Below are 26,394 nucleotides of genomic sequence, written 5' to 3' on the forward strand. Positions count from 1 at the left end.
GTACTATATTCTCCTGGACTACGCCTCATATTTTTCATCATTCAGGTCTGAATAAATGGTTCTGAAACTTTTCCTTACATGTGTTTGTGAGCTTTATACACTTCCATACTTCTTGCTTTCCCAATGTAAAAAGGAGAAAGTTAGAAGAACTGGAAGTGTTTTGGAGACAACAAATCTACACAACATAATAAAAAAAGCATCCTATAGCCTCACATTTAGCATTCAGTTACATTTACACTGATATTTAAATGTGAAAATCAAACCTTGGCAAACAAAATACACACCGCAGCAGACACAAATTATGCTTTACGGATTATTCACCTGCGTGTTCGGTTTTAAAAACACACACAATGCAAAACAAGCCAAGCATGACCTAGAAATCCCTGCTGCCTCTCTGCACTACATCCCACAACACACAGGCACGAGCACTCCATTACCCACTGAAAGCGATGCAGGCAGCAGCACCGAGCACGTATAGAATCCCCCTCTCCCTTGTCTCTCTTCAAACTGGGTTCACATCAACAAGGGGGAATTTTCCTGTTGTGTGAATCAATCCTGGAACTTGTCAGAAACCAGAGCCCAGCTGATACAAAACATCTGCAGACGCTGCACAGACGAGGGCAGACCAGCATCATTTACACAAACGCCATCCCAACGATTCAAGAGGTGGCAGCAATTTGCGTGAAGCCACCCAATTACACACTTCATCGCTGTTCTACAGTTGGTAAGAACACGTCTTCATTTTCTACATAGTCCGGGTTTCCTGGTACAGGATCATGGGTCACAGCAAAAGAAGGGCCCCAATATGACAGCATACTACAGCAGGTACCACTGCTGGCCATAATAGTGGGAGTGAATACAGTTTCAGGTTCTTCCAGTGACTAAATGCCAGATCTCCTCAGGATCGTCTCATCGCACACCTCGTCCATGCTGACAATCTGCAGCTAAACAGCATGATAAACAGCAGCACTTATGTTCACAACCATCAGGAAGACAGCTTAGTTTCAACAGCAAACTAGTTTGCCATGGAACTACAGCAATCGCTGGCATCCAATTTCCGCACAATGATGGTGATTTGCTTCTGCCCTGGGACAGGCACCTTTAAAAATGTACTATGGCATCAGAGGGCTGAAGAAAGTACCTCTGACCAGTTTAGAAAAAAAGCTTTCTTCTTCAAAGGCAAGTTGTGCAGAGGGTGTTAGTCATCCCAGGTCTCCAAGAGAAGACAATTCCACCATACTGCGCTAGTTTTGCTGCATTAACAGCACCGGTCACATGGAGGCAGGGCAGAAATTCATGCATCTGATTTATTTGCTTACTCCATGAGCTACTGTTTGGAGTCTGGCTATGCCTATACAATTCCCAAAAGATGATCCATGGACTATGTGCCTCTCCCACATCATTAGGTTACAGTCAGGAGGATCTTCCCCAAACAATCTGCAGCCTACAAAAGCTGTAAATGCATAAGCCAAAGATCTCTCTATAGACCCATAAAGGAAAGAGATCCCACGGTGTACGACAGTCAATTCCTAACATGACACCAACCTGCCAAGTGCTGGGGAACACACTTCAACGTATCTTAAATTTCAATATAGGTATTAGAAATGACAGTGTAACCTTGATAGTCAGGTTGTTGCAAGAGACAGAAAGAAGAAAAAAAAAAAAAGGGGCGGGGGGGGGAAGGAAGTTTGGGGGTTTTTTTTATGAAAACTAGCAAACGAAAAGACAAAGATTTAAAAACCCAGAACAATCTTTAAGAACTAGCAATATGTTCTGACCAAAACATTTGCCATTTTTAAGTACTAGATAATCTATAACTATATATAAGCAAACAGCACAAGATAATTTTCCAGACAAATAAATAAATCATTACTGACAAATCAGTGGTATGCCACACCTCCTAAAATTTTTTGACTACAGATTGTTTGTGTTTTTGAAGCTTGATCAATCTGTAACTCCCAAGAAAAGAGTAAGGAAGAAAAGGGAACATTTAGCAGATATACTCCAGAAACAGAGAATATGATGGGAAAATGTAGCAAGATGAAAACTGGACTTAGAATTAGACTCTTACTTCATTTCATTTGTTTTTAATGAGAGGATGACTTTAAGTGAGTCAGCATATCAAGGAATGAAACAAACTGGACGAAATTAAATAAATTTGAATAAAACAACACAAAATAACTACCTGCACTAATCTCAAGCAGAGTCACACGAACATAAGCAGAAGGAAAAAAGCTTCAATGGGAAGTTTGCCCAGGAACAAGTATTTTTTTCAGGGTGGTGGTGGGGAAGACATAATTGCACTTTTAAAAACTTACTCATATATGTTTCTGTATCATTTGTTTTACACTTAAACAAATACATTGGCACACAATTTAAAGGATATTTTATCTGACTGACAATTTTAAAAATTCAAAGCGGTACGCCAACATTTATGCCAGATTCATTCTGAAGTGGCCATTAAAAGTTAAAAGTCACCTTCAGAAGCTAGCTTTAGTCTCCATGACTGGTTTTCAGTTAAATATATTACTTCCTTTCTAGCTTTTTCAGAACATAAGCTATTTAGAAAGAAACATGGAACTCCACTATGCAATTTTTAGACTAACATTTTCCTGGATAGAACCATCTTTAAAAAACTCAGAAGATGTAATTCCTAGATGGTGTTTTAAAATTAAAATCCTATTTGGACAGAATGAACATTTTCTTCCAGTGAATTAATTGAGTACCAGTATACTATCAAACCTAATAGCACACAAAGTAGCTGTACAATAACCTTAATCTTCTTTCCTCAGTTTCCTTGCTTTAGAAAATGAGCACATCATTTACAGAACTGAAGAATATTTAGACATTTTTAAAATTCATATCGCTGTTTAAGAACCACCTCTTCTTTTAAAATTTTCATTTGCTTTCTTAAATTTACCTTAGATTTGCAGTTTCCAACTCCACTAAAGCTTTCATATTCTTCTGTGCATTAAAAGATCATTTGTATAGTTTATCATAATTATAATATTACCTTTGTCACTTCCATAATAATAGAAGACCGTCTTACTGATAGCACACCAACGCTTCTGCCATTCAAAGCCGAGAAAACTGTGATCTGCAATTAATATAATTCGTGTTATATCACTTTATGTCATTATTGAACATAAATATGTTACTTCTTTTCAAGGGTGAGGTAAGAGGGAGGAGGAGACAGGGAAGGTGCTAAGGAAAGGAAACGAAATCTGGATATGAAGAAGAGACGTATGACACTGAGAAGGAAATTAGAAATAAAAATTTGTGGTAAGAAAACAAATGGGAATTTGAAATCATATAAAGAGAGAAGTCATGTGTAACATTAAATATAAGGAAATAATGAACAACTTCCTAAATATTTCCTAGAGTTATTGCAGCATTAAGTAGGTATTAAAATGACAATATAAGATTTATTGAATCAAGGTAAATATTGACTGAACCAAAGCTGAGATCAATATTTGCCCTCTTGAAGGAAAATAAATCTTGATGCTCACTGAAACATGAAGTCAACATATGGTACTTTTACATACGTTCCTAATGTTTTCTTCAAAAATATCTGAAAGTCTCTGAATTATGGCTGACAGCGGACTTTCACAGCATGATTTTTTTAGTCAATAAAGAAATAGGATTTTCTTTTAATAATACAGGAGCAATTATGTGCTGTGCTTCTTTTGCATAATAATGCTTCAACATTTCAGGTCCTATTCCATTTTATTCATCACTCCTGTATAAAGTTATTTGTGTGTACAATATCAAATACTGACACATAGCCTTCCTAGATATAAAATATGAACTAGTTTTCACAAAGATAGTTAGACTTACCTTTTCTCCGTTTTTCCAGGTATCCAGCCTTCAGAACAAACTGAAGATCTTGAGCTGCAATAGGAGGAAACTGATTCCCTGAAAAGAAAAATAAGTTCTGTAAAGCACTGCTTTTCAAGAAAAATACTACAGTAGCATTAATAAACATGGATTTTACACTCTCGATATGCAGGAGCTACTGGAAAAAATCTAGTAACTACTATGCTAGATTATTTTAAGTACAAAAATCTAAACTATAAATGTCAGAGCTGTCGCTACTGTCATCACCACTTTAGTAAGGAAAAATATAGCTGTGTAGCCGGTCGTGCAAGCCTCAGAAGGAAAAATATGTAATTAAACAACCTATGGCAACTTAGAAAACATTAGTTTGTGTCTTGAACGTGGTCTGTAAAGCAAGTTGGATAATGAAAGCAGGAAGTTTTCAAATGTGCAAACAAACCAAAGAATTCAACACAATTAAATCAGGAACATGGTTTTCAATACTAGCTTCACACAAAAACATCATGAAACAACATACAAGGTGAGGACCCTCTATTACACCGTCTACAAAAAAACAAATCAGATGACGAGATGATAAAAGGTGATGCCTGCTGTTGAGAGACATTGCCTAATTTGCAATATGACACAAGAGTACTGCTTATAGGATCTATAAGGCAATACTGGATAGACCAAAGACACTGCACAGAAGTCTACAAAATTGTTCATCTACAGATACTAATTTCAGGTTTTGTAGAACATGGCTGCATCTGCAAAATGGTATGTTCCACTGGTTGTTTTTTTTTTTTTTCCTTTTTCTGAACTGCTAATTCACAGCTAGAATCATGAGACCAACCAGTGAACCCTGCCTCAACTTAAAATAGAAATCTAGACGTTAAATCTAGACGTCTTCCATCCTGCATCCCTCCCCTCCTAAAACTACAGAATTATGATTTAAATGGAACTCCTAGTATTAAGAATAGAAATATGCTAGATATGCCTGATAATTATCATGTATATAAATGCCATACTGTTTACTGCAAGAAAAAAAGCAGAACAAAAGCTATTCCTGTACTGCTGTTTTTTCAGGTGCATGCGAGCATCACAGTGAAGTTCCTACTACTTATTATCATCAAATATTCATAAGAGTCACTGTAGGCAGGTGGCAAGTTTACATAGCAGCAATTGTTCATCAAAATATATGTAATCTCATTAACTTCTACCAATATAAACATACAAAAAAAAGGACTGATATCAGCAGACAACTCCTGTGCTAAAAAACACTTTAAACTATGCAGGGTGGGTTAAAGATCAATTGTCCGACCTTGAATCAAGAACACTGACTCTGGAAGGCGAAGCCAACTACCTGGATTTTTAGGTTGTTCCTTAAAACAGAAACTTTTTTTAATCAGTGTCCATAAATAAGTTGCTTTATGGTGGTCTTATTTAAATACAGTTGTGAGAGCAAAAATACAAGAAAAAGATGTAAGAACTTGCAGAGAATGCTATTTTTTTTAAGTATGAAAAAAAATAAAATGACAATGCATTTCTTAAATAATACAACTGGGGTTTTAGACAACAAAAGATTTTATTGGATATCATAAGGTAGTAGATAAAATTTAAAATATTACTTACATTGACATTTCCACTGATTTTTTTAATTAATATTATTTTTAAATATTAGGAGTACACTAGCTATTATTTCAGCTTCTATGAAATTCTTACTGCTGTGTTAAAAATACAAGAGTTATTGGCTCCATGTACATGAATTTTAAAATGCTGCAGCTGTCTCCCCTCACTTGATAATATGCAACCCCTCCACAATGTTAAATGAGAATTTAACACAAAGACACTCGCTGGCTGGTACACCGTAAGGTTAGTAGTTACTTTAAAAGATGATTTAATGATGATATTATGAGAGTTTTACAAATACACATAGTGTGCTGCTTTATATTGGTCATTGGGAGGCATCAGTGTGCAACACTTACAGCTTTACCTCATCCAGTAGGGCTTATTTTAGAACAGTGCATCCCCACAGATATGGAAGACATAATTAAACAAACAAAACCACTTCACTCTTAAGCTTTTTAAATTTAAGAACTTCAACCACTAGTTGGATGTAACTTTATACATTATTGTTTATATCAGTCTGGGGTTTGATGAGGAAGCTTGGCAAGTGATCATTTAGAGAACAGTCAAATCAAATGGGATGTATAGTTCCAGAAAAGTACATACTTTGGGGACTCCTTAATGTTACTCTGCCTGCAGGTAGAAGCTCATCTGAACTGACTACTTCAAAACTGCACTCTCAGTTTTGCTACTTCTGCTGAGAAAAGTTGGACTAAATTTGATGACGGCGTTTTCTGAAGCTACATTTATTTCGCATAGGGCACGGAAAGCTCATAAGGAAAAGAGCCTGCATGAAAAAGGCAGTCTTCCACTGTTCTGGTGGCACTGCAGAAAGAAGTTGTGCTACTACCCTCAACCTGTAGAGAAGCCAGTTTCTTATTCTGTTCCTCAGAGCAACTGAGGCAGTAACTCCACGAGACAAGCAGCAGCTGGTCAGCCCCACTGCTACTCACAATCTGTAAGTAGCTGAAACAGAAACAGGTCACGTGCATATTACCATCCTTCTGTCAGAGAAGCCTGGGAACCACAAAATATGATGGAACTTTAGTGGAAGGGCAGGAGGAACGGACCCAATTGTAATATCCCAAGACACATACAGCTGTACATGAAAGAAAAAGCATAAATCTTGCTAAATTCCTTCTTTCATTGCCCAATACCTCCAGAAGGAAGGGGAGGGAGAATAAGTAGTATGAAAAGTATAGAAGAAAGAGAAAGAACCACCTCTTCTCAGATTCTTATTAACCACAGGTGTTGAGCATATGTGGGGGGAAGAAGGCACAAACACAGATACACTCTTATCCCTGTACTGGAACGAAAACAAGGAGGGGAAGAAAGAAGAGAGAATAACATCTTCCTTCCAGCTACTGCCTAGAGCCAGCATGGAAGACTCCTAAACTGTGTCACCTTTCGACCTTTCTTCCACTTTTTCATTGCTTTACTCTCCTGCCCACATCTCAAACAGGATTTAGGGTGAACTGCAATCCATAGATGTGGGACCTCCCAACTGAAAGCTTGGGATTTGCATAACAGGTTGGGGTTTGCAGTTGCTTTCAATCAAAATGTTGTTTCCACATTCATCTGAAACAGATCAGCCATAGGCTTGGCACAAATCTCCTTTAAAAAAAAAAAAAAAAGGCATCACTAAAGCCACACTTTGTTATAGTAAAGCGGCATTTGTTTACATTACACTAGCAGCTGAGATCAGAGACTTATTAGTTGACTACTGCATGGGACTTCGAGTAAGACAGCTCCTTCTAGAAAGAATCTATTTAACACAGAGAAAGACTACCAAGAAAGATGGCATTATTATTTTTTTTTAACAAAGAACTACGAGTTCTTTTAAATAAAGAACTGTGAAGCAAATTAAACTTGCTTCAAATCATGTACTCCTTTAGAGTTTAGAGCTCTGATTTCCCAAATATTATAGTCCCATGCATGCCCCAGGGCATCTTTAGGACAAGGAAAATTTTTCCCTTACCTGACAGATGCAGGTGAAGCAGCCTGAATTTCAGTTTCCTCTAACTTTACAGGAGATTGCCCAGTATAAGAAATGAAAAATTTAGAGATGCAAGGAGGTTGCATCCTAGGGATGCAAGATAGCGCCTACTGGTATTAAGTTTCTTGGGTGTCTCAGCAGTTGTTACTCAGACACTTACGGTCAAGCTGACTACCTGATCAGAGCAAATTTCTCTCCCAAAATCAGACCGGCAGACACCACCATGTCTTCCTACCTACCTCCTACACCTGTATGGTCTGGTTTGAGATATGTCTCAAGGATTTAAAAATAGAGATGTTAAAAAGGCCCATAGTCTCCCCTGGTTTCTCCTCTCCAGTACACCGTAGTTTCTGAAACCAGTTTTAAATACCAAAGAGTAAAGTTGCACTGTGAGTCAAGAAGTGCTCTGTGGCTTGCAGCTGGGCAAGTTTACAGGTGGAGAAAGGTACAGCAATTGCTCCTGTGTATGCTTCCAGACCTAATTTCTGCTGTATCATTGCCCTGACAGTGGTGGGCAAGCACAGAGTTGAGGATACAAAAAAAAGTCTCCTGTCCATTCCCAAGTTTCTACCTAACAAATAATGCCTTGAACCTTATTCTTTTGATGTGAAAATCAGATCAATACTATCCAATATTTGGGGAGATGACTATCTTGCATCCCTAATATACAGCTTAAAATGAGGGAGGTCCATCTGCTTAACGTTAAAGGTTTTCCTTCTTTCTTGACCACCCACTCACAGATGAATCTCCCAGAATAATTTCTCCTTTCCCTAGTGGGAATTACTTCAACGTACTACAAACTAAAATCTGCAAGCTATGTTCCACATGCGTATTCCCAGACTGATGTGTACAAAGGCCATGAAAAGACCAGATCAAAATATTTATGAGGCTTAAACCTTCAAGTTTTAGAGAAAAGTAAATTACACATATAATGCACCAGGCTCTTCCTCTTGGTTCTAGGCATTCTTGTGCCAAGTGAGCAGCTGGCAGTTATTATAATGCTATTGCTGCCAGGCTAAAAATTCCTCCAGTGAAAAGAAAGTGAAATGCTCTCACTCAAGCATAAAGCCAGCTTTTCTACCAGTCATGCTTTGACTTCAGAAAAACATGAATGTTATTAACGTAGGTGGATTAACGTACAGGTTCCACTGCACAAATCCCACAAACCCAGTGCATCTTGTGACTTCAGAAAGACCTCAGACTGCAGCTTATGGCATGGCTACAATTTTTGCAACCTGGTAATCAGGCAGTCAAAAGCATGAATGATACAATTTTGCACCCTACTGCAATAGTGTATTTGGTCCATTACTTAAAAACAGTTTCATTAGTGTCACTTCACGTGATAAAGCATGAAATTCAATCATTATGCATGGAATTTGATTTCTGGAGGATCCAAAGGTGTTAAAATTTCATTCTGTATACAAAATAAATAAAACAAAACCAGGCTGTATTATTCTGCACTGTATACCAATAGGAATATTTTTTCTTTCTTCAATGTGGGCTAAGGGATACATAAAGCAAGAAATAATTAGAGGTCAATGCATTCTAAAGAGGTGCTTAGCATGCTTATGGGAAGTTAAACAGGCGGAGTGGAGATAAGTGTGATTCAGTAACAGCTAAGTGGTTGATTACAGCTTGCTTTCCTAGTAGAGGACTATAGGTTTAACTATTATAATGGCAAAGACTTCTTGTTCAAATAGGAGTAATTCACTGTTTTTCAGTCCTTGTAAAAGAAAACTGCCAGGACAAACTACATTAATTTGATTATATGGAGAAAACAGTGATTGCTATTTCTTTATCTTCCTTTAACTGAAAAAAAAGTAAAATTATAATCACTTTTATTGAAAATTATTTTCCAGCTTCCTTTTTACTGCACTGAAGACCCATTTATACAAAAGAAGAAACTGAAATACATTCCAATTTGAATTACTATTAGTAAGAAGTTTGACATCAGCTAGAAAACAGAGAGGAAAAATGCTGGCAATATGAAAGTGTATCTCGTAATCTAGGATGAAATTGGATGTTTCTCTAAAAACAAAGAATTGCTACTCTAAGTACTGAAATAATACCTTTTAAAATGCAGAAAACGGGGGGTTGTCCTCAAGCTCAGGCCTTTTATGATATCTCTTGGGCTGCAATTCTAAATTGGCAAAGATTTTCTGAAAATATTTGTGTTAAAGTTGAGCAAAGAAGGAGTAATGTTTCTAGCAACACAAAAAGTATTTTCATCTTCTTTTCTTCCCTCCCACCCCCCTTCTCACACACTTCTTCCAAAATTCTTCATATCTCTCCATTTCATTTGGATCTGGAAATACAGCATTTACCCATTTTTAATAGCTACTACAGAGGGATTCAATTATCTTTGATTCTGTACATCGCAATACACTGGGGCCACATCTGTTGCACAAGCACTGCGAATCTAGGCTAAAGAGGAGGTGGTTTACTTTTGTATGCGTACCTTCTCCCTACTACTGAATTTTGAAAGATCCCGTTTCCTAGAGTTGTCTGATTAAGCAAAAGTTATCAGTAGGAAGATCACATAAAATCTCATTAGCTTCATTAATGGTCTTGAACACTTGCACAAAGACTACTTCAGTACTTTTCAAATGTAGTAGCCTAATAGCTCTGAATTAGTTTAACATGCAAGAATCAAAAGATAAGTGTTAAAGAAAACACATTTAGGGAAATAAATATAATGAAAATATTTAGCTCTTGAAACATTGGTTTAAGAAGAGTTAGCATTTAGGGCTTCAAAGTGCTTGTTCCAAAGACTGCAGAGTCTATGAAGTTTTGCTCTGGAGCCATCCCCAGCATTCACCATTGTGTTCTCTAATAGTTTACAATAATTTTCGCAGAATAACTTGCCTTGATATATTCTTCTAAGAAAAGCCAGCAGTGTATTTTATTGAAAAATACTTAAAGCAGCGTCATCTGTTTCTAGTTTTAATTCTTTCTAATTCGGGATATGAAGTTTGGGTTACAAACACTAATACCGCACCCTCAGAGGCTTAAATGCTGAGTATTTCTTCTTGACTCCTCCCTTGGAAGGAGAGCATTTCTCCTCCCTTCCTTCCTGTAAGCTCAGGAGAAGGCAGTGGGCCAGGCAGCCTGAAAACTACTGCAACATACTCTTTACAGAAACATTTAGTTCCTTTAGGCAGTCAACATGCTTGAAATCTGTCTCTTTTTGTCATTTTCATCCAGCCCCTAATTAAATAACTATGTATTTAGGTATTTTAAATTTTAAAAAATTTACATCTATGGCTTCTCAATCCTCATCTGTTTTCTGAGCAAAGTTTCCTCAGTATTTGTAACATACTTCATTTGACAAAGACTTTTTTTTTTTTTTAATAAATTCCAGGAGTCAGCCAGTCAGACTCCATTCACCAGGATCCACAGCCTAATGGAATTATCCTGGATCACACACTCCTCATCCAAACTTAACTTTGAATTTATAAACCAATATTGTCCTGGACTTATGCGCCCTTTGTTGGCTTCCAAATTGGTTCTAAAACACCCACTCCTACATTTCGCATAGCACTTTAATGTACAGAGGAATTCATGGCTTTCAACCCATGATCCAGATTTTACTTTCAGAGAGGTAATTATTAAAATTTCCCTAAATGACACCCACGGCACATGGGAAAAAAAAAAGAAAAAAAAAAAGAGAGTGAAAAGTAATGTTTTCTGCTGTGATCAGGCATTATCCCCCAGGGTTATAAAAGGGGCCACTGCACGCTTCACAGGAGCAGCCTTCCCATTTCTGCTGTTTCGCAAAGATTCTGAGGCAAGAAGACAGAAAGAAGATACAGCAGTAAAGAAAAGGTCTCTTGTACAAGGTCCACTGCTCACGCCACTGTAATACAAGACATATAAATGTAAAAGTTTTGCTTAAATCCCTCCAAGGATCGTTAAAGTTTAATCAATCATTCCAGTGCAAGACAGAAAGGTTTCAATCACCCAGAGCCCCACACTACAGCTAACAGAAAAGTGTACCAGTTGTAGAGATTGACAATACAAATTTTGCTTATGCAACAAGAAGCTCAGTTTCCTGCTTTGTTATGACAAATAAAATATGCAGGAAAACACAGAGATAAAACCAATGCCTCTGCATTGCAGATAGAAGCAAGTCAAAACAGACCATCATGGATCAATTAGAGGTACTGGAAATTCTCATGAAATGATGTAGGCAAGCTGAAATTTCCCAGCATCGTCTCACAGACAAGCACACACATCCAATTTTGATTAGAAACCCTAAGTACAGATTCAGAATATCTACACGAAAGCTGAACCACAGAAGGTGCTGTTAGCTAATCAGAGAAAATTAAAAGGCCAGGAATAAAGAATCTACAGCTGGAGTAGGACCAGCATCATGTCAAATTGCATATGGATAGCATCTTTAACCACATCATGATACCTGTATTCCCAGATGACTAATAGGAAGAAAGTTCTATAGGTTTATCAAACAGCAAGTTAAAAGCTAGCATTTAATAAGTCCAGGTGAAAAAAACAATTTTCAGCTTAACATCTAAAACATCTGGAAAAGGTAATGCTACAATACAATTGTACACTGCAGTTTACTACTATTTTTAAATAGCCACCTGGTAAGCATAAGAACCGCTTGGAAACAACCACATATCACAACACCTTAAGAAAAACTTACGGTAATCAGAACTAGAAGTTTCCTATTGCTTGTCTCATTTTGTCACGATGTTTTTAATTAGTATTTTTGAAGGGTCTAAAATTTGATCTTTGGGCAACTGGCACATTTTATTCAGCAAATAAGCCTCAGCTGAAACTAAGCAATGACAACTATTTAACTACACATGAGAAGGATTTAATATGTTCTGGCAGAAAAACTGCCAAATGTCATTTCTTGCAAAGCTAAACAATGAACTTCCAAATTATATTTAAAAATTAGTAGTACATGTTATTTTAGTTTCAGCATCCTAGTAATCCAAGTACTTACTACTCAACAACATTTTGACAGATCTATGACAGCTTAAGTCACGTGAACTCTTGTGACTCCTACCCAAATTTTGGTAATACCATGCAAGCTAGATTCTTCACAAATCACACATCCATTAAACAAAAAGCACACAAAATTTCTTCCTCTTAATCTTATCATTTCCCACATTTTTTGCCCTGTATCCTCTCCTAAGTAAGCTCTGTTGTGTATACCTCCTTTCCCAAACTGCTCTGTTTCTAGTCCCAGAAGCTAGTTTAAACCCCCTTCAAAAACAGGAAAATCATCCAATGTGAATTTCAATCTGTGATAGGGATATTCGAGCAGGGGAACATTAACTACCGCCCTCATCAGAAGCATAACACACTGGAAATACAATGAGGAATACCAAAGAAATCCAGGGAAACAAGGAAATTCTCAGACTACCACAAAACACCAACGAAAAACCCCAATGTAAATAGTATGATGTTTTATATATGGAAGTCACCTTTGCCAAGTGGCAGCCCTCTCGGATTAGCTGTGCAGCCTGCAAAGTTCCAACTGTTCTCACTCCTGGCCAAAGGCTTGGCCTGCTAAGCTTCTGAAAGGAAACATACACACACACTTTGAGCATTTTAAATGCTCCAACAGCTCACGTCCTTGATCAAAAAAAGTTTTAACATTACTGGTTGGAGCTGAAAAATCTTTCATCTGTATAAAGGAAGACATTAGAATTCCTACAGTCAGCTAAAAAGACTCACATCTTTAAAAGTGGCACTTGCAGATTTCAACGAAGAGGTCCACGAAAGCTGCAGTTTTCATTTTCCACATTTTATGTATTCCTGCAAACACAACATGGCTTGAATGTTCTGCCTCATTGCCTCATTTTTGATACATTTCTTCTACTACTGATAACTTAAGTAAAAAGCTATGCTCAGTGATCAGTGAACTGTCACAACTCAAAGCTCCTCTGCATATGAAAGCTAATTAGGATTAAGATGGAGGTATTACTTTACACTGCAGTCTGCATGTACAGACAAGACTTTTTAAAATAAAAACAAAAGAAAAAAAAAATCTCACATGAGCCTTTCAAGTTTTCCCACCACAGCACACAAAATTTATATCAAATATCATTCAGCATGTAGAAGTATGAAGTTCTGGTAGAATTACAGTCTCCTGCAATGATGACATTGCATTTCCAAAAAAAACCCAAAAAACCAAACAACAACAACAACAAAAGAAAAAAAAAACCAAAACCAAAAACCAAAATCAATCTACAGAGTAAAACCATGAGAAAACTTAAAGGTAAAAAGCTCCAAAGTGACTAACACAGTGTTTTTATTTCTAAGTACTCTGAAAGAGGAAATAAAGAGGTAATAAAAATCCAAAAGTTTTATTGCTGGAAAAACACATCGCTATTTTCAAATCTCCTCTCACAAGGAGCACACTACCACAAAGATGAAAAATTCCTGTTTTGCTGTAATTGCATGGGACCAAACTTAAAAGAACAAGGGAAACACTGTAAGAAGCCAGCAGGGCACACTGAAAGAAGCCAGCAGAACACTCTTGTGTTTCCTGAAAGCTTTCCAGATGTAAATTTCCGTGGTCATTCACCTTGGAGTACTGAGAATGACAGGAAGAACCACCTTCCAATACCAGCTTCACGTTTTCTGAATAACCACACTAACATTTTCGCTCCATTTGAAGTCTCCAGAATAAAACATATACTTGAAGATGCAAGCAACAAGAGCTCTGGCAGAAGCTGTTTTTCTCTGACCAAGAGAGATCAGACCAACTCCTCCAATTCTCCCTTAAGTTCCATTTTGTTACATCTAGTCACTCAAAATTTCCACTTTAATTTTTCAATAGCCTTTCTAAGTGATACCAAGCTACAGAATGTATTTCCTTTTTCACACACGACTATTATCTTTCCCAGATGACTCTATGCAGTCTTTACTGGTTTTAGTACCAAGTAGGAATATTTGAAATAATATTTTTTATTTGCAGTTAGCAACAATTATTTTTATTTGAACACTATCTATAGGATTGAAATCCAAAAGTGAGATAGGATCATTTAGACTGCCTTGCTAAATGCCAACTTGTGTTTTCCTATGGTAAACACATACAGGTTTCCACATCTTCAGCATCTACCATGGGAAATCCCAAAGTGTTAAGGGATCGGAAGTTCACAAATCAGAGTTACCATCGTATTCTGCAACAGGGGTCAGAACTTGGAAAAAGAGAACCAAGAGAATATCTGTGATTGAGTTTTGTGGCATATCTGTATAGGAGGAGGCAGATGAAACATTGCGACAAACGGGCATTTTTTAAAACTGAAGACTTTTACATTTAGGAAGTGACTGCATCAATCTCAGTGGGATTTTTTCCAAACTCGATCTCCCGTATCTCTTCATTCTCACAGCACACCCAAATTTTCCTTAAGCATACTGCTGCACGTAAACCTGAATTAAGGATTAGAAAAACAAACCACCCAGTGAATGTGCCACTGTTGAAACTTAAACCAAATGTAACATTAAAGGTGTACGAACCAATTGAACCTGCTAACAGAGTAGTGTTGCTTGGTCTGTGGAGAGTATTTAGTGGTAATACTATGGTCTGTGGACATAAGTGGGACAGAATTTGTAAGAAACGTAACAATCTTGATCAGATAACTAGTAGCACTGGAAAAAAAGCCAGACAAGACTTTCGACAGGCAAGAGAACTCGTGTATATAAAATTTCCTCAGTTATTTTCACTTTATAACAACTGGTTAACACACATACACTCCTTTACAAACATGGCTTAATGGAACTACTGAACATACATGGTATCACTCAAAAGCTGTACTAAAAACCAAGAATTCAAACCTGTAAACATGTTTTTTAAAAAATCATATACAGTATTTTCTTCTTCTAATTTAAAATGTGTTGATCCAGTTCTCTTTAAAAGTGCACAAAAATAATAATTGTGTCAAAGCTATAAACTGGTATTGCCAAATTTCAATGGAGCAAATTTTCAAGTTGATCTATGGATACCAAAAAAATAAAATGGGACTTTTAATGGAAATGCTGACACAACCTTAACTATGACAATGCTAACGGCACTGCTATAATAAATCTGTCAGTTTCTGTAATGCCTATGACAATCCCATTAATATGAATGATGTACACTTCACATAGCATACTACATAGCAACTGCACAAGTTATATCATCTTCATTCCGAGTAACAAATCAGTAATCAATATTTGTAAAAGCACACTAATCCTTTGTAAAATCACTGGTTTAGTGATTGAAGAGTTTGCTCAATTTACACAGTTAATCCCTCTTCATCTGCTTGAGCCCTCTATTTATTCCAACCACTTACAGTGGTAGCTATAGCAGATTAATACATTCCCCCATGCTAAACATGTCTTGACAATTGACCCAGCATATTGCTGTCAGGATAATCTTTACAAACACTGGGCTTTTCTTACCCAGCCTGAAGGTAACATTTAGAAATCAAAAGTTTCCAAATAGTCTCAGAAAGATCCCTTCACACATATTATCACTTTTCCATTTAATTGTTTCTTGGAGGCAGCACCTACAGTCATATTTTATGGCCCAAAAAGGTACTCTCCTGACTTTTTTAGATTAATAAGGTTAAAAACTATTATAATGATGCAGTCACAATAAGATTTTTTTTGAGCAAGAAAGTTATATAGAAACAGGAAAAATAGCAAAGAATGTGTTGTAGCATATTGTAAAGTGAAACAATGAGATGCCCATCTGTGTAAATACAAGTAAATTAGCATCCTTTATTTAAAGAAATGATCTGAAGCAGTAGCACTAAATTAAGACTACACAAAAAGAAAAAAGGTCACCATGAAGTCTACAGTGAGAAAGGAAAAAACAATAATGTTTAATTACAGCAGAGACAAAAATATTTAGTTACATATTCATACACCTCTGTAGCTCTGAATTGAATTTTACAATAAGGACTGGTGTGGTTCTGCAAGATTTTTCTCCATTTTGAGACTTCTACCCCTACAAGAGGCAAATATTAATCAAAGCATAATTTTCTAAGCAACTGAGAAGAATTAATGTAGATAGTAGTCTTAGTTACACACTAAATTCACATTAATCTTTCAGATCTATGAAGCTATGCTTATCTGCCATTGTATACAATAGCAAAAGTTAAGATCATGTAACTAAACTGACAACATAAAGGAGTAAATCTGAAAATATTTTTAAAGGTAGAAAGCTAAGAACTCATGTTTAAGGACAAATAAAGTAGAAACCCTTAAAAAGTTAAGTTGCATGATTAATCATGTCATTCTTCTCATGGTTCTTTGGTAACTTATATCAGAGAAGAATGATACCATGTTATCTGTACAGGGCATAAGAATTTTAATGTCCATACAGAATTAAATCTCAAAGTTAGAATAGTACAACTGCTTAATTCTTAAGTTTTCGTAAGAGCAATTCTTGATCTATTGAAAGACAGTGTAAAAAAATGCTAAGCAGACCAAGGTGGGGAGTTGGTTGGTTGTTTAAAAAGAAAACAAGCATTAAGAGAGAAGTCAGAGAAACTGATGCTCAGAACAGAAACTGAAACATGCAGGTTTGGCCAATACATTAATTACTAGGCTATTGCCATGGTTTCAGCTGATATGGAGTTAACTTTCTTGCTAGCAGCTGGTGTGGGACTATGTTTTGGATTTGGGATGAGAGTGGTGTTGACAGCACACCGGTGTTTTTTGATTGTTGCTAAGCAGTCAAGTCCTTTTCTGCTCCTCACACCGCCCCGCCAGCAAGTAGGCTGGGATTGCACAAGAAGTTAGGAGGAGACACAGCTGGGACAGCTGACCCCAAATGACCAAAGTGGTATTCCATACCGTATGACATCATGCTCAGCGTGTAAAGCTGGGAGAGGAAGAAAGAAGAGAGGGACATTTGGAGTTACCACATTTGTCTTCCCAAGTAACTGCTATGCATGATGGAGCCCTGCTTTCCTGGAGATGGCTGAACACCTGCCTGCCCATGGGAAGGAGTGAATGAATTTCTTGTTCTGCTTTGCTTGCATGCGTGGCTTTTGCTTTACTTATTAAACTGTCTTTATCTCAACCCGTGAGTTTTCTCACTTTTACTCTTCTGATTCCCTTCTCCACACTCTTCGGGGAGGGGGGAAGGGGGAGTAAGTGAGCGGCTGTGTGGTCCTAATTGCTGGCTAGGGTTAAACCACAACAGGTACAGAGCCTAAATTATCCAGCTGGCTCTAGAGGTGCAACCTAGATTCAGGCATGCACTTAAAAACAGCTGGCAGAGCACAGAACACTGACTTAGTCATCAGGTATAGTCACAGCATATATCACAAACTTGACATGCTTGATTTATAATTTGAAATAGATACACAGAAAAAAAAGAGAAACCAAAACTATAGTAGGAGCACTAACTTGAAGGGGCAGTGATGAACTTCAACATTGAAGGCCATTAAAGACCAACTGAGGAATTTAGATTAACAAAACAGAATCTTGTTAAGCAGATGGACAGCCCAAAAATTTGTTCAGCACAGATTTGTTCCATTTGTTTCACTGTTGTGATCTTGTCAGCCTTAAAAACTAGAAAACATGACTGAAGACATGTCGTACAATATGGAACAACCTAAAATTTATCATTTGGTTATTAAACACAGAAAGGTGTCACTGTTGAACAATACCATTTGAAGGGTGAAAAAGATGAGCCGCAGCACAAGTCAGCAAATTTCAAGAAAAGAAAAAAAAAAGACACACCAGTCTTCTGACTCTCTCTTCCACCTTAAGAAGCAATTAGCCTTCTAAACATCAGGGACTTGACTAACCACCTGAAGCTAGCTGCGATGACACAGACTTGGGGGCAAATACTGAACTACACATCTGATTCATTTGTGGTGTCCTTTTCAAGTTGAGTAGAAGAAGAAGAGATGTAGGGCACAGTTATCCTACAACACAGTCCAGTGTGGTACACAAAAAATTCTCTTTGCAAATTCTGGAAGAGTTTTGGCCAATCAGAAACTCAAATTCAGAGCAGAAATAATTTTCTGGAACTAAAATTCTAGATCTTCCTTTGAGCCAAGACATTAAAAAAGGATGAAAACCAGTAAGATTCAGTTAAAAACCATACTAGAATTTCAGTTAAAAACCATACTAGAATTTAAGTCTATTAGGAAAAAAGGCATTTTGTAGCTATGTGAAGGATTATAAATTGCATAGTGGCTCAGATTTATTAATCTTTCTTCCGTTACATAAATTGAAGATCACTGAGACGGAAGATTTCTGTAATACAGAATACAATCTGTCTTAAGAATTTCAAACCTCTGGCAAAACTCTCACAGGAGACTTCAGCAAAACAATAATGTTACAGCTCAAATCTAGCTTCAATATTTAGCTGGATTATAGAAAGAACGTCTAATCATCTCTAATTTGCAATACCTCAAGCAATCAATGAAAAGAACAAGCATGACAAAGACATCTATTGCAACTGATGTGAACATGACGGCTATCCTAGACATTACCTATACGATCAAATAAGAGGAGTCCACTTTAACCTACTGACAATTTTACTAGCTGTCTGGTTGAAAAAGCCCAGCTGTACTTAGTCTTGACTGACCAGTGGATGGAGGTTGAAACCACTACTCAGAGGGTTTTCCTGAAAGCTTCCAGCAACCTGGTTAAAACCCGCAGAGTTCATTTAGCCACCCATTATGACTTTTTAAAAAGTACATGGTACTTCAGAATGCTTAGTATTCCAAGGTTTAATCTGATATCCTTCTCTACTCTTATGCATTCTTCTGTGAACCATTCTGTTTTTGCAACTAGTGGTAGAGGCCGCTAATTCGGTCTCTAAATGACACAAGTGCCCAAAAGAACAAACAAGTGAACAAATGCTACCAAGAAAGTCTGCAGCAAAATCTTAAAATATATTAGACTGCTGTGAACTCAGTCCTGCTGACATTCTGTGAAATCTGGTCAGGAAAACATCTGGGGAGCCAGACTAACAGTCAGCACCACCAGTCAAAGACAAAGCAACACCAGACTTCTGATCTGCGGCATCCCAAGGTGCCCACAAGACGGCATATTGCTTTTGCCTCCAAACCCATGACGAAGGGCTGAATGAATATCAGGATAGCCAACAAGTTGCAAGTCTCTGCAGAGCTCAGCCAAGCAGCCGCTGCTCGTGCTTAAGGCCAGGCTGCAAAAATGGGAGAAGGAAACCAGCTGGAGCGATCAGACTGCAGGTGGTGGAGCAACGGCAAGACTGACAGGCCAGAATGCTGAAATCCTGAGGCAATTTCTGTAAAGGCAGCAACAGTCACGAAATATTGCCTAAGGTGCCTGTTAACCCTTTAACGCACATTGATCCTATAGCTGCAGTGTTGGCCATTGCAGAATAAAGATTAAAGCATTATAGGGTAATAATTGGTTTAACAAGACCTTTTCAGCAGTTGACAGGCAATTAAGTCTTCAGTTTAGCTCTAAAATATTTACTCTGACTCTCTAACTGCATATAAAGACATATCTCTGAGAACATCACTATTCCAGTTACAACTAGTAATGCCCCCTTTAGGACTTTTAAGCAACTTTCATACAGGTAATGTAGAAGATGCATGGATTATTTTAGGTTTTTCATATGACTAAAGACATTATCAAAAACATTTTGAGCAATATGCATCTTCCCCAAGAATGCTGTAGTGTGATGTACTTTTGCCCACATTTTGAAGCACAGCTTTATAAATTTTATATATTTTAACTAGTCAATGTAAGCCAATTCCCCTTGTTCAGTATGCCATTTCATCAGCATAAACGATGCAGAAACTACTTCACTTTTAGAGATCCCAGCAGAAATAAACATGCATATATGATGACTAATCAATTACATGTTCTCTACACAGGCTCCTATCACGCAGAAACAGAAGTGAAAAGATGTACTTTAAGGAAAACTTTGCATTGAGAATGCTCCGTTGATTAGGTACAGGGCAAAAAAATATACATAGGGGTTGTCAACACTACTGTCACGTACAGAAAGGAAAATTAAGAGTCATTTGTTATTCTCAGTTGGAGAGGTCACTAATGTTATCTTGCACATGATGATTTGATGCACTACATATGATTAATGCTTGTTTAAAGGACACTGCCAAGGTTTCTAGGTCAGACTATGACCTTCCATATTTTTTTTTCAGATATCCATAAGCAGAATATTAATAATTCTGCAAGTATTTTCCTCTCTTTTGAAAATATTTTAATACTATCCGCTACTATTAAAGCAATAAGTCCAAAATTAGCAGGTGGCAAAATAGCAAGACAAAAACGTCAGCAAGGAAGCAAATGTCTCCGAATCATATTTGTATTGTATTATTTTAAATGATTGGTCCAGTTGTGACTATCACATTCTAACTGCACAGGTTTTCACAATTTCATGTATATACGTGTCTCAATGCTTTAGGATAAAATTGTGTATGCTTAGACTCAGAATTCATGATCAAAGTCACTTTAAGATGGTTCAAAATTTTAAAGAATAATGCAAAGTGAATGTATTTGCTTTTTTTTCTAAAGAACTGAAAAGCAAAGTTCTCAAAACTCACTAAGATATTGCATTTTTACACAATGTGCACTAATTATATTCCTTAATGTGTTCTTACATTTCTGGCTACAGCTTTAGTTCTCTTAAAATCCGTAATCTGTGTTGGACATAAATCCTTCAGTTTACGGAGAGAATGAATCTATTTTTGTCATTTAATTTTTCATATATTTTTAAATAACTTTAAAATCTAAGATGAGGAATTAGAAATACACAGTAAAAGAATTGTTAGAAAAAGGAAGGGTCAAACTCCTGTGAATGCCTTGCTGTTCACAAATCTTCAGGAACTGAACTGTTGTCTGGATCATACTTGGAAATCTCAAGTTTATAGCGATATAGAGGCATATTATTTTCTGTTCAGGGATATGAGAATGATGATTTATTATCTAGGCTAAGATCACCATTAAAAGAGAAATAAGCACTGCCAATTTTTTCTTTTTGTTTTTTTAAACACGAAATATTCTTAGTAATAATATTAGATTTGTTTTTCAAAAACTTGAGAACTGCAAAATTTCTTTCGAAAATAATTTTTTCCTCATCACTTTCCAGCAGCTCTGAGAGGAAGAGACTTTAACACATCATCATTACATGGCACTTGCTTCAGATTTAAACATGTAACTCTGTGGTTACATTTTTCCCTTTATGACTCTACTTACAAATGTTTAATAACAGACTGATTTCTATATTGTCCATGTATTCTTCTGCTTTTCCACAGGGTAGCAGTGTGCTTCAGAACAAGGCCACCACTGTGGGAATACGAATGAGTACACAAAATCCCTGCAGAAAGCAGCTGTTCCCTCTTGTACATATGCAAATGTAAGAATGCTAAATAATGAAGGCAGCTTTATTTCACAAAGGCAGAGAACAACAGAGCCAAAGTGGACTACAACAAAGTTTTTGTAGGAAGCAGTGAACTGAAGTCTACAAAAGAAGAGTATGAATTCTTCTTAATATTCTTGGTGGTAAGAATCATGCTTCTGAGGAAAATATTGATTAATTTTTGCAAAATTATTCCTCAAAATAATTTTTAAAAGCCTAAAGACAAAGACATAGATGCATATTTTCTAAGACACTGAGTTTATTCAAAAAAATTATCATGTAATTAAGACAGAAGTCTGGACATTTTTCCCCCCCAACACTATCAGTCTTACGTATGACCTTGGACAAGTCATTGAATCTAACTCAGTTTTCTTGTCCATAAAATGGAGATAATACCTCTGCCCAGGGCTACTGGGAAGCTAAATTCATCGTCCATAAACGTGATTTGAAATAGCAAGGTGAAAGGGCTTTATCAGTGTTACATACTGCTGCATTTTTCATTGCTTTTAATAAGCCTAATGAAACCATGTAAATTTTGAATGACAACATTAAGCAGATTTTCAGGCCAGCTCTTGCTAGAAGTAAAAGGCATTACAGATTTCTTGAGATGACCCTGATTTGAGCTCTGACAACTAATGGCTGAGTCAGAACATTGCTATGTGAAGTACTGTGAAGAGTCTTCCAGATGTCAGTTGTTCTAACAGGGGACCGTTTATTCAGTACCGGAGAGAGCAGTTGCATCAGTGATAGAGTAGGAAGAAGAAATGCTAGAAAAGAAGAAATGATTCATATTTACTTGTTGGTTAAGCAACAAGCAATACTAAAATCTTTCAAAGCTTGTGACCGGCATTCACTAGTGAAGTTTAGTACAAACCATGCTTCTCACACCAGCAAGTGCACAGACAGCAAGAACTAATTTATCAAACCAAAAATATACCAGGCACAGACTAAGTGCACAGTTCTCCATACTGATCAGCTACAATCCCTTACCATGAAAAGCTGCCACCATAACCCCTGGAGGGGGGCTGGTAATAATACACGTCTTGAATTCACAATCCAAAAAGGAAGTCCTCTGACAATACATCTTTTGCAACAACATTGAGTGTCACACCTCTATCTCACCTAACTGATACATGCTTAGGGCCACCATAGTTGCTGCACTTTTAAACAAACAAACTGATCTCAGCTTTTAACCTGGATAATTGAGCAGCATAAAGTTACACATAAGATACTGGTTTAGTTTGCATGCTCTTCCTGACATGCTCTACAAATAAAATGCTACATGTATTTTTAAGAAAAAGAGAAAAATCTAGACCAAAATAATTCACCTACTATCCTCAAGTGTCTTCTACAGAGAACATCCTTGTCATGGAACGAGTCTGTGAGCAACACAATACTAAACTTTACAATGCAGAATCTTCTGCATTATTTTTTTAGAGGATTATTCCACAAAATAGCTTTGAAGAAAAAAATAGTTATGTTTTTAGTGTCATTGAGCTTCCTGTTTGTACTGATCTTTAGTAGAGTTGACAGGTCCGCTGCTTCAGGCATTGGCCTACAATTTTTGTCATCATCTACCACCTTACTGCTTTTGGTGCTAAGCTGCAAGACTTTTGTACATGTATCAGGCTAAGCTTCCAGATGCCCTAAGCCCCCAGTCCAATAGCTACTACACTTGCACAAAATCAGCTCTACACCACACATACAAAAAGGACATTTTCGATGCTGTGTCACATTTGCTGTATGTGCCATAGAGTAAACTGAGTACAGGACCTGTCTGTTTGAAGGCCTGCTTTCATGATCGCGTATCCCAACAGACACGGGAACAGCAGACTGCTGAAGCATTAAGAACTGCAACACAAAAAGCAGATTTTCTTCCCCAAAAGAATGTCTTAAGAACAGCAGAAAATAACAAAAGCATGTGAAAACAAGTATACTCCCAGACATTTCTGCAGTGGGTTTTCCTAAATATAACATGTATTTTTTCATACATTTCTCTGGCTAACTTTCTAAGACAGTTAATTCAAGGTTTTCACCTCATCTGGAAATGAAACATGTGGAAGTATTGTAACAAGATGCCATGGAGTTGTTTTCTTCCCCTCCCTCGAGACGTGAGAAAATTTCCAATCCCAGAGCAGCAGTGAGAATGGCCAGGAACGTGTGGGGCTTTCCTTACTTCGCTTGTCTTCCAGCACCCATTTATCCTCATTTTCTAATCTTGCTCTAACCTTCAAGGTGGGAAATAGCAGTAAACTGCAATGGCAGGTTGTGAGAACAGATACATGGCACAGGAAACGGGACTCAAGTCCAAAGTTAGGAGCTGGGCCTGGCTGTGCTATACACCTATATACATCAACTACAGAAGGCATCATCAAGCCCAGCAGGAGTATATGAGAGAAGCAGAAAGGTCTCTGCCAATCAGAGGAGAAGGAAAGCACATGAAACAAATTATGAAATTCAGGAAACCATTTTCTGCCATAATATTTATAGTATACACACAGTTTCACAGAGCAACTGTATGTTCCACTCTTAAATCCAGATGGCTAGTGTGTAGCCTTCCAGCCAGAAAACATTTCCTTTTTAAACAACAGCTTCAAAGACACCAAGCCTGGGACACTCTTGTTAGAGCCTGACTTGACCATTTCATTGTCCACAACTGCACTTGAATATCAATCAACCACATCAAGAGTGGGCTGTTCAGACCCATCCTCTCTCTCACCATTAGTGAGAATCTGAAGTATATTTTTGACAGCTATTTCCCCCTCATGTGATGGAAGAGGAGATGGAGGGTCTTCTGGACACAACCATAGCAGAGTTAACTCTCTCTCTACTCAGTTTTAGAGAGACACTGTCAGTTTACTCCCATAATCACCTAGATTTGCCAAACAGAGATCTCTAAGGAAAATGGAGTAAACTTTTTGCACAGAGTTGGAAGAGCAATGTGCTTGCAGGAAACCACCTTTCCCATCCCATTTGTTTCTGGTTCTAGCCATTCCCTTTTCTGACATCAGTGCCTATCTCAGTGCAGAAGAAAGGGTCTTTCCAAAGTCTTACTCCTCAGAGTCTTTCCTATGTCCAGTACTGTTATTTTCCAGGCTGCTTCCCGCTTTTAAACTCCCATCATTTCCCCTTCTTCTTTATCTCCTCCTTCTCCATATTTTCGGTCCCAGCTCCCTGAGATCCTGCTGTGCTTAATGGTCTCCTCCATTTATGAAGGAGTGACCGCCCTGCATTACCCAGATCACGTTGTGCACCCACTTTACTCGCTGGCACCTCTCCACATCAGGGAGGATCTTAGCCAAGTGAGCTCTTTATTCCCACATATCCCCACTCTCCTGCCACAGTCCTTGTAACCGGGTGAGCGTGCCACCTCCACTGGGCACAGGTCCTGTTGCCAGCTAGACTCACAGAAATAGAATCCCCAAGCCAGCTGCCCAGGAGGGGTGAGGCAAAGGGGTAGCACAGGTGTCAGGGACTGAGCTGTAAGACAGGTCAGCTGTTTTGGGGAGAGCCACATCCAGCCCGTCAATCAGGAGTCACCTCTCCTCTAGGTTCTGACATTCCAGTGAATGAAGTAAATGGGAAGACATTTGTTGGTTTTACCCTCTCCTTTCGGTGCTTTCTTTGATCAGCTTTGAACATCTCATTGGAAGTGCAACAGTAAGTATCCTATTACTTTTCTAATTTTTAACACCACCCCCTCCATTGTGGCCCCCATCTTCAGTATTATACTCTACCACAGGTATAGTCTTCTAGCATTAAAAATTTAAGAAATGCTTTAGGTTCCAAAGCATATCAGCAATTTAAAAGAACCAGTCCTTATACTCCAGCAGGAGCCATGCATGCCAACCATTTGGGGGGGGGGGGGCAGAAAATTAAAAAAAAATTGGAAAACCAGGCTTGAGAGAGACCTCAGAGAAATCTTTTACTTCACATACCTGCTCTTATTCCCAAATCAGGGCGGGATTTACCTAAAGTAAATGTCTGCCACAGGTTTGATAACTGTTTCATGGACAGCATAGCTACCTATGCAGAAGTAATAAAGGATTGAGTATGGTGTGGTAACCTTCTCGGCTACCCTCCTGCAATTCTGAATCAAAACTCAGATACACCTGCACTAGCACCCAATGCCAGACAGATACAAGCTCTGTCCTCCCTCAAAACCCGAAACTCCAAGGCCATGAGCCCACCATACCCATGCTTACTGGCCCCACTTCTCAGAAGAGCTGTTCAGCCCAGAGGCATTGCTCTGATGATAACACTCCACTACTCAGCACCGTGCTGGCTTGGACACCCCTGCCCTCTTTATTTGCAGAGTACCTACCGCAACAGGACCCTATTTTTGTTTGCAACCTTTGAGCACTTGAGGAATGACAATGGTAAAAATAAGAAGCAGTGTACGTGACAGAGCTTGTATCAATAGATTTGGAAAGCTCCATACAGAACAGACTCTCCTTTGAGCATATATTCCCTTGCCGCAGTTATCCTCAAAACCCTTGGGACCAACATTGATACGTACGCATAACTAAGGGGCCTTCAGACAGCTATAACCAACTTCCACATTTATTTATTTTAGTATCTGCTGGGATCGTAGCATATA

General features: G+C 37.8%; 1 protein-coding gene across 1 annotated transcript in view; it reads right to left on the reverse strand.

Moving 5' to 3' along the window:
- Window positions 1-26,394, reverse strand: part of SKAP2 (src kinase associated phosphoprotein 2) — a 120,318-nt gene that overhangs the window by 44,830 nt on the left and 49,094 nt on the right. Inside the window, exons 6-7 of the mRNA XM_009887188.1 lie at window positions 3,838-3,915; window positions 3,014-3,097 (exon numbers count right to left, since the gene is read on the reverse strand). Of these exons, the coding sequence (XP_009885490.1) occupies window positions 3,014-3,097; window positions 3,838-3,915 (162 nt within the window). The remainder of the gene's footprint in view (window positions 1-3,013; window positions 3,098-3,837; window positions 3,916-26,394) is intronic.

The sequence above is a fragment of the Charadrius vociferus genome, unplaced genomic scaffold (genome assembly GCF_000708025.1).
Source record: "Charadrius vociferus isolate BGI_N301 unplaced genomic scaffold, ASM70802v2 scaffold366, whole genome shotgun sequence".
Classification (NCBI taxonomy): domain Eukaryota; kingdom Metazoa; phylum Chordata; class Aves; order Charadriiformes; family Charadriidae; genus Charadrius; species Charadrius vociferus.